Consider the following 15,157-nt stretch of genomic DNA (forward strand, 5'->3'; position numbering starts at 1 on the left):
TTTCCTTTTTGGTCGTGTTTTATTTATAAAGGTATATTGAGTATACATTTCGTTCCGAATATAATTATGGCAGTAATATACAGACTCTGATTAGCTGCGCGTGACATCAACAGTATAAAAGTAGTCTAAAAACAGCTGCTGTAGAGGCAGTGTGGCATCGAACGTTCACTCCCCTCGTAACAGAAGGACGAAACTGAAAAATAAACGCCGTTCTTACCTAAGTAACTAACTTATGTCAATGTTTCACTTATGCCGGTGTGCCTCCCCAACGCGTGAAATTTCAAACGATGACCGTGGTGTGAATAAGTCCCAGAGAAAAGGCACTATGCGTCTATCCTTCCGAATCCTCGACGCACGAGAACGTTATGTGTCGCGTCTTCGAACGCGTCGCTTTTTCCTCTCTTCTCGTCTTACTTTTTCTCTCTCTTTCTCTCTCTCTCTCTTTCCTTTGTACAAAAAATCTCCGTAAAGAAATTCAAGTTGCAACGGGCTGCATGCATTCTCACGCTTACATTGAACGGTACCTCGAAGCGTGCAATCGGCCTACGTTGTTTCATTCCCACAGTAGAGAACAGTGTATTGGCTCGAGTATTCCCAATGTTCTCCATCGAACGCTACTAACGTTAGTCCTCATCGTGACCGATTTGTAGGCGTATGTTAATTATTTATCTTCTAAACTGCAAATAGGTGGTTGACTCCGAAGGCATTCGATTTAAATTTGATTGCCGCTTTCGATACAAGACAATACGTCGCGCGGCGTCGACGCGGACGAGCGTCGTGAGGTTAAAAAAATGGGCCTTGCGGCGGGCAGTGCTATTCGCTAATCTCACTACGCTAAAAAATATAAGTTCGGGTAGAGACTCGGGACGGTGGCCCGACGTAATTGCTTGTCATGCGTACGATAGTCTAAGATAATTCGCTATTGTCGCAGTGATTATACCTCTAGTGACATAGTTGTAAATGTTACGTTACACAAAATATACGCTCAGCGTTAGGCTCCGACTTTTGATTTTTATATCATCGCAGAGGCAACGGTCGTCCCATAAAGCGACCGTCGAATGGAAAACGACCCGGAAGCGGATTTGTATGTGGGGCAGGAGGCACGGCAGTTTCGCGTTCTTAGCGCAACTTTTACTGGCTTATCTTAGAAAACTATTCTAGGGAGACGAGAGGAAGCTTTAAGCGCTGTAACAAGCGAATCCTATCGGCTTCTTCTGGAAGATATAGTTTGTTCACAATGCAAATTCACATTAAAACGCCTGAGAGTCTCTGCCAATATGTTGACGCGCGTATTCGGGTTCCTAGCGAAAATTGGAACTCGATTATTGTCGCTAATTTCCCGGTACAAATAACGTATGTATTCGTGTACATATCTTTCTTTCCCGATAAAACAGTGGGCAGTATTCATATTCCGATACTCGAAATCGTCTTAAATGCGATCTCGAGATGGTCATTTCATTGAATAACATCTCAAAACTATTCATGACCGGGGACTTAAGACGATGTGGAATACATGGTCGAACTATGAATACCGCTCAATAATATTTACCGAACTGCACATATTATATTGTCTGAAACTTAAATATAACGCAAGAGAAAAATTAAAAAATACGAACTCTCTTTATATTTTTTCGACGCAGTGGAATACGTGTAATATCGTGAATAATTTACGATATTAACCGTAAGATAAATGCTCCACCATATATTCTCAATATTCATAATAACTAAGTATAACCCTCGAGCGTCCTTGATTAAGTACATGCTGATATTTGAGATTCCAAGGATAATCGTTATAATAAAGTAATTGTACCGTGGTAAAAAACAGCGATGAAAATATTTTACTCAAGTTAAACATTAAGTAATAATAAATATATAAATTTTGAGCATGTCTTACAGAGTTATATGTAAGTTATGTAAAAAAGAAAGTGTACACTTGTAGAAAATTCTTTGAATAAAACCTGAAGAAATTCGGAGCACTTCAAATTAAAATTTGTTCTTTTAAACTTGATTTTAAATACGCGATTAACGCTGATAGCTATGCTGTAAGGAGCCGTGTTTGGTACATAAATTGACAATGCATTCGACCAACTGTCTTTGGAAATTCATAAAATTCAGTTAAAGGTATAGTAGATAACGAAAATTTAACATGTTCCAACGTATGTAAGCGAATATAATCAACGAGTGGTTGATAAGCATAATAATATTACACAAAATAATTCATCTCATCTGACAACTTAGATAAAAAGACCAAGTGTGACCAAAAAAAATTACAAACATTTTTAATAAAATATTACTATTATCCACATAATTTTTTATGTATAAATTTTTAATAATCGTCTTTGTAAAATTTGATTTTGATATAAAATCTAAAACTGATATCTTCTTTAAAATCACGCTATTAACTAATTGATGCTTCAAATCTTTTTCCATATAAAAAAAAGTTAGAGTAAATTAAACTACACATATATGAAGGTGTAAAGGGTTCGGGTACGCTCCCTGGAAAAAGCGCCATGTAACCCAAAGGGGAACCATTAAATATATGATGATGATGAACTACACATATATATATAATTACATAAATATCAAATTAGATGAATCATTCTGTATAAAATATAATAATTTTCCAAATCAGATCTGTAAACTGGCATAATTCATTGATATTAAAATCTAGATCAAAGAGAACGATAGGCTATCAAAATAATAAATTCTCTAAATTATAACGTTGCAGTTGAAAACATACATATACATATAAAAAAATATAATAGCATTGAGAACAAACCTGTACATCAGAGTACATACTGCTACAGGCCCAGTTTTGTAACTTTTTAATTGCAACTATTTAATTCTAACTAATGATGCAACAGTGTGTGGTAGCTTATCATATCATTAATCGGTCTTTCCATGCGTATGTTTTATACTAACTATATGGTTACTTTTAGGCTTCATTCACGCTGTATATAGACATAATAACGACCCAATTTTATTTCAGTCTTGCTACATCACTAAGTAAAGAATATTCATTAATAAAACAAATAAATTATTTATACTATCAGTTTCAAATATTAAGAAATGATAAATAAGTAACATCATATTTCTGTTATTAATTAAACAAAATGTATTGAAATAATAATAAATCTTGGGAGAATTAGTATAAGCGTGACTGAAATATTACTGTATCTATAACGTGAATAAAGCTTATAGTTACATGTTAAAAAGTTACAGAATAGGAATCTACTAGTACCTACAAACAGCAGGAAGCTAGTTCTGTAGGAACGTATACTATTAAGTAATAGCTTTTAAATACTGACACAATAGTGTGCACTCTTACCATAGCTCAGTATCACATCAGTACTTAAATTTCCTTTCCTCAATAATATAGATCTTATCTTGTGTCAAGATACACAGTAGTGTATTTCTGAAAATAACTCTGTTCTGATGATATGTATTTATTACAAAGTGCGCATATCGCAATTTCTTTAATAATCTGGTTGTCAAATAAACTTGCTAAGATTACATTAAAAAAAAAATTAATTTTCCCAGTGATTTGTAAGTGTACAGTAAGACACAAATACCATGTAAGAGAATGATCAAAAACTTAATTTGTAAAATTCAAAATAACCTTCGAAATAATATCCCCCAGTCATAAATTTTCATCATGTGCAACAGGATGTAATAAAAATATATTAAAAAATAATCACAGTTGCACGGAATACCAACTTAATCCATAATGAATATTGTACCAAGATTGCTACTCGTTACCGATTATCCAGTTATCGTTATCGAACATGCTACTGTGTATCTATTATCGATAAGTTGGTACATATATCATTACAATCACAATATGCATGACATTCTATGCGAAAGTTTCTGGTCGAAGTGGAGCAGAAAACTTGTACTATGGTAAGACACAAATCGACGGTACGTAGTGACAGGGAAAAGAGTAATTCTAGCTGCATAATCCGGAAGGATCGACGAGTCCTCTGGCAATGAGTTCGGCCGTCGCATCTCCGCTGCTCTGTTTACCGCCCGACTGCTGCCCGTGCTCGCAGTGCGTACGTATATGGAACAGAAACTCGGCCTTATCCGTGAAGTCGACGCGACACAGCAAGCAGAAGTTTCTCTCGGCGGTATAGGATTGCGGCGGCGGAGCAGATCCTGGGAAATACGGAGCAGCGTGTTGTGGCGGTACTACTTCCAAATGAGATCTGCGATAGATCAAGATCAATTGTAGACGTCAAATTAAAATGTAAGTATGATATTGAGGCTAAAGAGATATTAACCGAGCGTGTTGCGTCCATTCATCTCTGGTAGCGAGCGATCGTCCGCACAGTTCGCAGGACCAGCTCATCGGCTCCTCCTTCAATTTATGAATGCTATCTTGGCGAGATGGTTGTTGCTGCTGCGCTTGCTGCTGCTGCTGTTGCTGCTGCTGCTGCTGTTGCTGCTGTTGATGCTGATCAGATCTTGGTGTGGTAGGCGCCGACAGGGGCGAAACACCGGGTTTGTGTCTGAGTTTGTTCATATGAATGACCAACTTGTCTCGACGCGCAAACGCTTTACCTGCAACATATATAGGATCCTTTATTCATTCAATTGCTTTTAGGAACGAAGACGAGCGATTTGAAATTATTTGTATTCAACGGTAGAATTGCATTCGATATAATTTTCGTACTTACCGCACACCTCGCAAGAATACGGCTTCTCGCCGGTATGTATACGCATGTGTATGACGAGTTTGTCCTTACGGGCGAGCCCCTTGCCGCACACAGTGCAGGCAAACGCCTTCGTCGTTGGCTCACCAGTATTGGTCGCTTTTGAAACAGATCCCGGGCGAACATTCACGCTGTTCGTCGTCGTTGTCCGTAATGGTTGATTTACCGTCGGCGCTCTACTTCCGAACTGCTGGTCCGCTCCAGGAAACGCCGGCATCATGCTGGGCCGCATTGCGGCAGAATAATCCGATGACCTGTCAAGCAAGAACCAATGTTGCAATACTTTTCGCTTGGAAATTTTACGCGGAAAGCGACTGATCGCATAATGCAAAATGTGATTTTAACGTAGAGGAGATTTTAGGAAGCACTCCTTTTCCTGCAACTACCAATTTTTTTTTGTTATCGCTGATATTTGTGAAGGTAGATCGTCAGACAATTCGCGCGGAAGCATACAACTTAAAAATCGTAATTTTTGACGAACGATCTCGCTTCTAAAAACTCTAAGGCCCACCGTTACTTAATTTTGACCCTAGTTTAATTCATCCTTCATCTCTCTTTAACTGTCCCCTTAGAAAGAGACAAAGACATTGATGAAATCCAGCCTAACTTTGACCTTAGTTTAAATCATCCTTCATCTCTGTCTAACTGTCCCCTCAGAGAGAAGCGAAGACATTGATGAAATAACTTTGACCTTAGTTTAATTCATTCTTCATTTCTCTCTCTCTGTCTCTGTCTCTAACAGTCCCCTCAGAGAGAGAGAGAGAGAGAGACAAAGATGCCGGGTGACATCCAGCCTAACTTTGACCCTGGTTTAATTCATCCTTCAACTCTTTCTGACGATCCCTTTAAAGTCCAAGAGAGAACTAACTGCAGCACCCTTTACGTACCACGTTCCGATGGACCGCAGCACCCTTACTCCGTCGTCGTAGCCGAGCCCGTCGTCCGGCAGGGTGAACGTGGGGTTCGGCGGCTGCGGGGCCGCGTGCGGCCCGGACGCAGCTAGCCTCGCCTGCTGTGCCATGTGCTGCTGGAGCGCCGTGTGTGCCGCACTGTGCGTCTCCGCGTAACTCGCGTGCTGCTGCTGCTGCCCGCCGTTTGACATCTTGTCCTTGTCCGTACTCTGAATTCAAACCACCGATCGATCACACGCCGCGCAACAATCGGCCCTTTACTTAATAATACGCGACAGTAACGCGCGCGTGCGGGGCTCTCGATCAGCCTCGCTAAAGTTCGACGGCAAGTACGACTCTGTAACTTTCATCAAACTCACTCGTTTCATTTTCCTTTCCTATTAACGCATAGAACTCGACAAGGTGCGGTATTTTCTACGTAAACAGCACCCGCCGCGGTGTCACGGGGCTCGAAGTGTTTATTTATTCTCAAATGTAATTGCAAAATGCAAATTTTCACAATAGAGACACCCGGCGGTCACGTATCGTCCTCCATGGCGTCAAACCGCCTGTCTGACACGAGAACGCGGCGCATCAAAGATGGCTTTACGAAGATCCGGAAATCCACGCGTGCACCGCGTTACAGGCCGGATTAAAGTACTTGAGACGAGAAAGGGCGCGGGATAAAATTGTTGAAAAATCCCCCTCCCACAGAACAGACGTTTTCTCTCTGCTACGCAGCTCCGGGGCTCGATCGACGATAATAACAGCGTTCCGAGATTACGCACTTACCTCGTATCACTATTATCGACTATACTACTGCGCTGCTTTTCAGGCGCTCATTGTGAAATAATTATTCGATACTATCAACGACATGTCCGTCACGTTTCCCATTCTTTCTCCGCCGCGTAATGGTCCAGAACAGTGCAAGTGCGCGGATCCCGGCATCCCCACCCGGCGCCGGAGTACGCTAATGTCTTCGCCAAGGTCTCGCGGAGGAAAGAACAATGAGGAAGGCTATCACGCGCGTTAGGGAAGCGACTCCGGAGAGCGCTCCGAATAATCCTCGTCCGTCGATTTTTCTCCTTTCCTGCTCGCCGTCAATAAATTACCGATACGATCGTGGCCGACGATAAAAAGAAAATCGCACCTGCGCTCCTGCGAAAAATTTCGGAATGCACTGAGCGGCCTAAAAAGAAAAACGCGCGATACTGGTCGACGGAGCAAGGGACGTTTCGGAAAGAGAGAAAGAGAAAGAAAGAGAAGCCGTCGCGCGAGTCGATCGTCCTCACGGGAGAAACCGCCGGCCGTCTTTTCGGACGCGCTTACCACGCACTAACGGAGACCAATCCAAGTTCCAGAGAAGACCGTTGGGCTCTGAGAATCAAAGGGCCGGGAGAACACCTTCGATCGGGGGGAGAGAGAGAGAGAGAGATTTCCCCCCTCCCTCAAAAAATAAAATAAAAGATCGCGCGATCCAGATTTTCGAATCACAGCATCGATCGCGTGCGGCAAGGCAGCACCAACGACGACGACGACGACGAGAATCCGAGGTTCATTTTCGGGGGTGGGGTGGGGTGGTCGAGACGCGGACACCCCGGATGCAGCAGGACGACGATAACCGGCACGCTTCGGCGAGGAGGTAGTTTACTCGAATGCTGTGCGAACGCTTGACACTGACATGCGCGTTCCCCGGGCTGTCGCGCGCGAGGAGCTCACGGCGTTTTCGTGCTTTTCGCGACGCGCTCGGCGGAGTATCCGCGGTTCACGAGAGAGCCGCGAAGCTGGCAGCCGCTGCCCGCTGCCGCCGTCGCCGCCGCCGCCGCCGCAGCCGCCACCGATTCCCGGCGCGGGAGGATGCAAGGACAAAGAGGCGAAAAAAAGGAGCCGACGGAGCTCGGAGGGGATAAGCGCGAGACGGCCGGGGAGACGTTTCCCTCGCCGTCGGGTTTGGCGAGGAGAAGAAAGAGAGGAAAGAAAGACGGAAGACCGCAGGTGAAGGGGCGGCAGAGGGAGAGCGAAAGAGCGAAAGAGAGAGAGAGAGAGAGAGGCTTGGACGGAGGGGAAGAGGGAGCGACGTGTGCGTGTGTGCGCGCGCGCGCGAAGGGACAACAGGAGGAGGGGACGGCGAGAAAGAAGTAAGGCAGAGCCGGTGACACGCACGGGACGGAGCGACGCGCGATACAAACGACGCGGAGCGGAGGTTCCCCGCGGAATGCGCTGCGCGCGGCCGATCGAGGGTGCAATGAAGAGAAGAGGAGAGGAGCGGAGAGGAGGCGAGCGCGCCGGCACGACGAAGAGACACGATCGGGAAGCGACAGAGAGAGAGAGAGAGAGGGAGGGGGGGGAAGAGAGAGACAAATGACTAGCCGGCCGGCCCCGACCGATCGGCAGGGAGGAGCGCAAGGTGTGCGTTTATGTGTACGCGCGCGCGGCCTGGTGATCCGTGTGTATCATTCTCGGCGGCGCGTACCGCGCGCTACCACGCCGAGAGCAAGGGAGGCTGCGGCGGATGTAACGGAGACCGATTCGAGCCAGACTCGTGTGAGAGAGAAAGAGGGCGGGGGGAGGGGGAGGAGACAGAGAGAAAGAAAAAAGGCGGACGAGGAAAGAAAAACCCGAGGAGAGAAGAGGCGCGAGAGCGCGACGCGTCACGATGTACCGCGCGGAGATCCCCGGAATGCGGCGGAACGGTCGAAGCGAGAGACGCGAGACAACGAAGGGACGACGAAGCGGCGGCGTTAAGGGTGGCCGCGTGGGGGTGCCGGCGTATACCCGCGTTCACTGGCTCTCTCTTTCTCTCTCTCTCGTTCAACGTAGCACATACGCCAAGTATATCGGCGAGCGGTGTCGGATGCACGCGGAGCGTCGCTGTTGTGTGGCGGAGGCGGCGGCGGCGGCGGCGGCGATGGCGCTCCGCGACCGGTGCGTCGGCCCGCTGACCTTGACACTGACATTGAGAGAGCGAGAGAGAGAGAGCGAGATCCTAGGAGAGGGGAGGTAGAACTTGCGCGCCCGCGCCCGCGCGCACACATGTCGCAACACGGGAGCGATTCATGGGAGAGACGCCAGGGACGACGAGGACGTCGTCGCGCTGCCCTTCGCCGCCGCCGATATTCCGGAACGTCGGCGACGAGGGAGAGGGAGAGGGAGAGAGAGAGAGAAAGAGAGTCACCCACGTAACGAGGCTGCGTCGATCTCTCCGGTCGGGGAGTATCCCGGGTTTCGAAACAGGTTTCTCGACGTACGGACTCGGCAACTCACGTTGCACCTGTGCCTAGGACTGCCGAATCGGCAGGGGAGAGCGGTTGGCCTGGAGGGAGGTGAGGATCGAGCGATCCGGGATCGAAAGAGGGGGATCGCGAGACCAAGAGCAGAAGCGAAAGAGAACGAAAGGGAAGAAGAAGAGGAACAAGGGAATTGAGCGGAGAGAGGATTTATACCGCGTTTTCTATGAAGAGATCCTTTCGGGGCTACGACGCGCAAATGCGCATTTGTAAAAAAAAATATGTACATCTCGGGGAGGTAAAATCCACCCGATGGAGTAATGTCGCGAAAAATCTGACGCGGTATTACAATTACGAATCTTTGCGTGAAAAGAAAAACGAATGAGACTGTAACTAACTCGCGTCACACAAGGATAATGTAAATAACAAATAAATTACACGAGATATAAAAGACTGACGCTTAAGGCGTAGATTAAGTTGAATGAGATTGTAACCCTAAGGGGGATTCAATAAAGATATTATTATTATTATTATTATATATTATAAAGGATACGATACCGAGGAGTACGAAAAAGAGGCGGAAGATGCGAAATCTTAAGGAAACGCGCGGCGGAAAACGCGTAATTAAGAGGGCAATATAGGGGTGTTACGTGACAACGATGAGAGGAGGGACGCGGCAGTTGGAAGAGAAATAAGTTGCAAAAGCAGATAGGGGGGATGCGGAGAGGGGGGGAGGGGTAGTCCAGACAGCGAAGAAAGGAGTACGGCTACGACTTTCGCTTTCCGTGCGCGCGACGCGTCTCGCGGTCGCGACGCGCCGATCAATAGACGTCGCGACGTCGGTCGTCGCGCACGCACGGAATCTACACACAGATACATGCATAACACACTGTCGCTCTCTCCCTCTGTCTTACCCTTTCTCTCTGTTTCCCTCCTCCTGTTTATCCCCCCTCCCCTCTCCCTCACCTCCCGCCGGCCCGTCTACGTTGCGTACGCGAGGGTGGAATTGTTGAGATCGCGCGCCGCCGGGTGCAGCAGACACGGAAAGGGGGGTCAGAGCCGGGGACCCCGAGTACCTCTAGCTACCGATCAGTGACGCCCCTGCGCGCGTTTCCCCTGCCCCCTCCTGCTCCCCCCCCCTCCCTACTCTCGTGATCAGCATCCGACAGGACCCGTGCTCCCCCGTCTGACCGACCCTGTCCTTTTCATGGCCTGCCGCTACCAGAAGTGCGGAAGAAAGAAAAAGATATGTGCAACCTAGCGATACTCCTCGCGCGCCATTGACGATACCTTTTTAGCAGCCAGTCCCTTCGGAAACAATTGATATTCTTCAAGTTTACCTTAGCTTTATACACATTCGGTTAACGTTGCTGCATTTTTGGAAAGACGCCGAGTACCGCTAGATTGTCGAGTCATTGTAAGAAAAAAGAGGGGGGAGGAAGAGAGAGAGCGTTGAAGGAGTCGCATAAAAATCTTTTACAACGCTACGCCATAAAGTCGCTTCGCTCTGCGAGTATCTACTGGCGGCACGTTTTCACGAAAGTCACGAAGGAGCCTCGCGCACAACGTTTCGTGCCGCGCGCCGGCGAAACGGCGCGGTCGGTCGTGATAAAATTGGACCAAAAGCCGAAACCTTCGTGCTTCACCACGCTCGTTCCACGCAAAGGCAAATCCCCCACGACCGTTTCGCCAAGTTGGCCGCGTTTATTTCCACAGTGACATGGACGTGGCATCGTTATTCTCGCAATATCACAATTAAATGCAGGTACATGAATTGAAAGTACGCAAAACACGCGAACAGTCGACAAACTGAGTACGTGCGATCTTTCGTTACGTGTCGTTAATAATATATAAACAATCAATAAAATTCATAAGCCTACGATGTTCCTCGGTGGTCGAATTGGTGAGACGCCCGCCTGGAGTGTAGGGAAGTCCAGGTTTAAACCTTGGCTGAGGTAATATTTTTCGCAATAAAGTTTCTGTATTATTAAAGATGCCAGATGTGATCAGGAAAATGTTGAAAATTCATAAGGCTTTAATGTGAAAACACAAATACGAAGTAATAAAGGAGTAAGAGCCAAGACAGGATGTTAGCGAGAGATAAACCGCTGACCAGAATCGTGTACACTAACGCTTACTGATGCCCAGTGGGCATCACTTTACCTTATCATCTTATTTTATCTCAGTTACTTTGTTTTATCTTTATAATGTCCCAGCAAGGCCCAATGCCCAAACTGATGCCCAGTAATGCCCAGTAATGCCGCAGATCTGTACACCACAATGCCCTCAGCGGTTCATCCCTCGAATGTTGGTATCTAAATACTTTTTACTGTGAGTCTACTGCCGAAAATGATACCTCGGCCAGGGTATGAACCTGGACCTCCCTCTCACTGGGCACTAATAATATAACAAATAAAGAAATGCGGCCAATCTCAACGAGCACGAAAGTTGACAAAGCAATATATATTTTTATGTTTGACTGGCTGTAGCCCAGTAACTAGCCATTATTTAAGTTTGAGCCCATTACATTTTTTGTTCAGTAGGTCATAAGCTACAACACATGTGAAAACTAGCCAATTTAACTGAGATCCAATTTCCTATATGATTAGTGCCGAGTTCTTTCAAAGATGTTACAGTTGAAATATTAATCAGCGGATACGTTTCGGCACACAGTGCTTTCATCAGCACAAAGTTAAAATTAAAATTAAATAGTTATTTCGTCTGGTGCATAATTGTCAGTAATTATACAGTGTAGAGCGATTGATACGGACAGGACTAGTCAATTGTAAAAAATTTGGCTTTATTTATTATTATAACTATTATATATATTATTAGTAATAAGATATATTTCACTCCGTGATTCTATTTTCACTCCAAACACTTTAGAGTATGATTAAAAATTCCATGCAATTTAACGTAGTCCTCGTATGTGGGGGAAAATTTTACTTGCCTGATTGTTAAGCGCGACGATGTTCTTCAAGGAGTCCGCGTAATTCTTCAGTATCGTCTCCGTGGACAGGCAGCTGAGACGGAACTCGTAGAACAGGTCTATCTTGTAGAGACATCTGTGACAGATATTTTTTGGCAGACCATCCTCTTTTCCTAACTGTAACAGAAAACGATCTCACGTTTCCCCTTGTTTAACACAACTGGCGAATTTCTGGTAAGTCTAACCACGGCATCCTCCGCAATAATCAGCTGTTTAGCTCCCGACTCTCGATAATCTTTGTCCCGCTTTACATTACGGGGACGTAACGAGAGGAAAAGGGAAAGAAATACCAATTGTAAGATAATGATCGAGAAAATCAATACGTTTCGATCACAGAATTGTCAAACGTTGCTCTCAATGCAACAACGCGAGGTGAAATCCATTTTTTTCGAAGATCAGCGCCAGTGGCACGTGGTAAAGTAGAAGAATTTCCCCTATTATAAGACAGGGTCCTAATATGAGATAGCGGGGGTTTCCGCTAATTTAATGTGCGTCGTCTGCTGGTTCCACCATGAATTCATTGTCCTTGGAGTGAAATCTGTTTAGTGGAAAATTGATTGTTAAAAAGAGGATTGAATTTGGACGTCGAAAACCTGCTGCCTCGTAATGGAAACCCATCTCATAACGGGGGCCTTTCCTCCATTCTTATCTCGCAAGGAAACCTTTGTTCAGAGATATCTGGTGCCATTGCACGCGATTTCTATACAAAAGCTAGCTCGCTTAATTTTCCAACCGCCGCGGAGTCTCTGAGAAACACTCTGTTTCGCAGTCGGCAAATACGCGGAGAGAATTTTCTCTTAAAATTTATCCTGAAAATCACGTAATCGCGTTTGAAGAACTTCACGAGTTCGCTGAAATGTTACCATACATTTTACCAGTGATTTACTGGCGGAATGTATGGCAAATTCCAAAAAACTCATAAAATTCTTTGAAACGCTGTGTTGCCGCACGATTATGTAACTTTCAGGATAAATTGTAAAAGGAAATTCTCTCCGTTTAAAAAATTTGCGCAAGCGGATATATTATGCATTATTGAAGCGTTTCGATTCGCTTACATAAAATAGGATGTTTCCAGTGTAGAGAGCACATTGTAGATTAGGCCGAAGACCTAGTCAAACAAAGAAAACAGTCGAGTTCTCGGCGTAAAGCCCGTACCGGACTACGGATCGAGATATAGATTAGATTGAAAGTTGACCGATTACGCCTGGATTTTCAATTTTCTCATTGACTGCACGGGCCTGAGCAGAATGGCCGTCTTATACTCTCAACAGCCTCAAGACACTGTTTTATGTTTTAACCCTTTGTCTTGAGATAACGCACAATAACTGTCTTATGTCTTAAGAGTACAAGGCAGCCATTCTGCTCAGGCCCTTAACCAGAAGTCAGTCGACTCTCTGTCCCTTCTTAGATAAACATATAAAAAAAGGTAGAGAGTCGACCAACCTCCGAGTAACAGTTAACGAGAAAATGAAAAGCGGAGCCTCCGAGTAAAAGCCGCTAAACTTACGATTAGTAAATGTAACTCCGATTGGTCAAATTTCAATCTAATCTCAATTCGTAGTCCGACACAAATTGATTGGTCACACCGGGGTCCGTCGAGACTCGGAGCGTCGACTCGCGCGAAAGATGGGACGAGGCCTGGCGCGTTGGGGAAATTCGGGCGCCGAGCCGGTCCCGCGGGTGACGAGCGAGCGTGTCCGGCCCGTCCCTACTCACCGCGATGGGCACGCAGGAGCGTATTTTGAACAGCAGCTGCCGCTGCTCGCTCTCCTTGTCGAATATCTGCAGCTGGTGATTACTCTTGAGCGAGCACAGCCTGCAGAGCTCGGCGAAACCGAGGTCCTCGCTCATCGCCATCGTCGCGCGGGTGACGGGAGCGCGAAAAGGGGGTGCACGCGCGCACGGCACACACGCAGCGAACGGCCGAGCCACCGGGATTAGGTTATGCCGCGCGCGACCGCGCCGCACGGATCCGCCGCGTGCCGGTGGCACGGGAGCCGCGAGCTGCGAGATTCGCGAGACCGCGGAGTCCCTTGTCGAAGGTGCGCGCGGTCTCCGCGCGGCCCGCTCAGAGGTGGCTACGCTAAAACCGTATCCCCCGAGGAAATCGAGCGCGGCCAATTCCGCTTCCCTTTGTCGCTGCTGTCGGCCACGCACCGCGCACCGCGTAGCAGAGTCCCCGGCGAGTCTCCTCGGTTCCGACACTCGCCGCCCCGCGATCCCACATACGAGGCGCCTTCGAGGATTACAAACGAACGCCACTGATCGTCGATGAGCGAAAACGCGGGGGCCGCTCGTTAGATGTTGTACACGCGTGTAAGATGTTCGCTTTTGAAACTACCGAGCTGATCGCTCCCGTGGATTACTTTGTCGGCAAACGCGGCCGCGACAAACATGGCGCCCGGCAGGAAACATCCTACACGAATGTAAGAGGCTTCCGAGAAGCAGCGAGGCGCGGGCATCCTGGCGCCACCTAGCGGACGCAGCGAAAAGTGCGACGGCACGCGAGACCCGCGAGACGGTGGCCAGGGGCTCGATTCTTGAATTCATTCCGAAGGAGAAACGTAAGCGAATATTCTGCTCTTACAGAAACGTTGCAAGTTGATTGGCTATTCGCAATTAACTTTCAACTCTTGTTGCGAATCATCTTGTACTTATATCTGACCACGATACTTTTGGCGAATGAAACTTTATAAATGTAATATAATAAAACATACGCCTATGCATAATTACGTATAATGTAGTAAAATATATTTACAATGCAAAGCAACAGAATAAAAAATACGTACAATGGTTAATTTTTACGAAGAACGCAGCTATTATCGATACGTCAATGAACGACTATTAACAATACTCATTACTGATTACGTTGCTTGAGCTCTAAGTAACACGAGCAGCCGCGATTAAAAGATTATTAAACACTTGGCTCATTAAAGATTAATTATTTAAAGTTATATCTCTAGTGGTACGAGATAGTACTGTGATTACTGATATTATTTGACGAAATTATCGGAGGACATTATGTGCAACACTGATGTGCAAAAAGATAGGCGAGGTTTCAGTCTAAGCTAACTCTAGTACAATAGCACAGTACATTGGCTAAGCAGTGGCTAAATATGGATTCAATGTTATATGAAAAATGCACTAGCCATATATTGTCCACGTAAAGCCAATATTGGTCATGGAATAAATGTAAATATTGCACGATAATAATTATATAATATTAGATCTATATTGGAAGTGCATTGGCCTATATTTAACAATGTAATAAGAATATTGGTCTAATATTAAGAATATTGATACAATATTAGACCAAAATTGCTAAATAGACATATTGGC

At 46.0% G+C, this 15,157-nt stretch overlaps 1 protein-coding gene across 1 annotated transcript; it reads right to left on the bottom strand.

Annotated features, from left to right (window-relative positions):
• Positions 1-15,042, bottom strand: LOC105568462 (early growth response protein 2). The gene is made up of 6 exons (XM_012024160.1): positions 13,535-15,042; positions 11,780-11,935; positions 5,600-5,832; positions 4,677-4,966; positions 4,281-4,560; positions 1-4,205 (listed from the first exon to the last, which is right to left on the bottom strand). Exons 1-6 carry the CDS (start codon positions 13,673-13,675, stop codon positions 3,947-3,949), a joined length of 1,359 nt encoding a protein of 452 aa, XP_011879550.1. The 5' UTR covers positions 13,676-15,042; the 3' UTR covers positions 1-3,946.
• Positions 15,043-15,157: the final 115 nt, after the last annotated feature.

Source organism: Vollenhovia emeryi, unplaced genomic scaffold (assembly GCF_000949405.1).
Source record: "Vollenhovia emeryi isolate VEMERY1.0 unplaced genomic scaffold, V.emery_V1.0 DF939129.1, whole genome shotgun sequence".
Lineage (NCBI taxonomy): Eukaryota > Metazoa > Arthropoda > Insecta > Hymenoptera > Formicidae > Vollenhovia > Vollenhovia emeryi.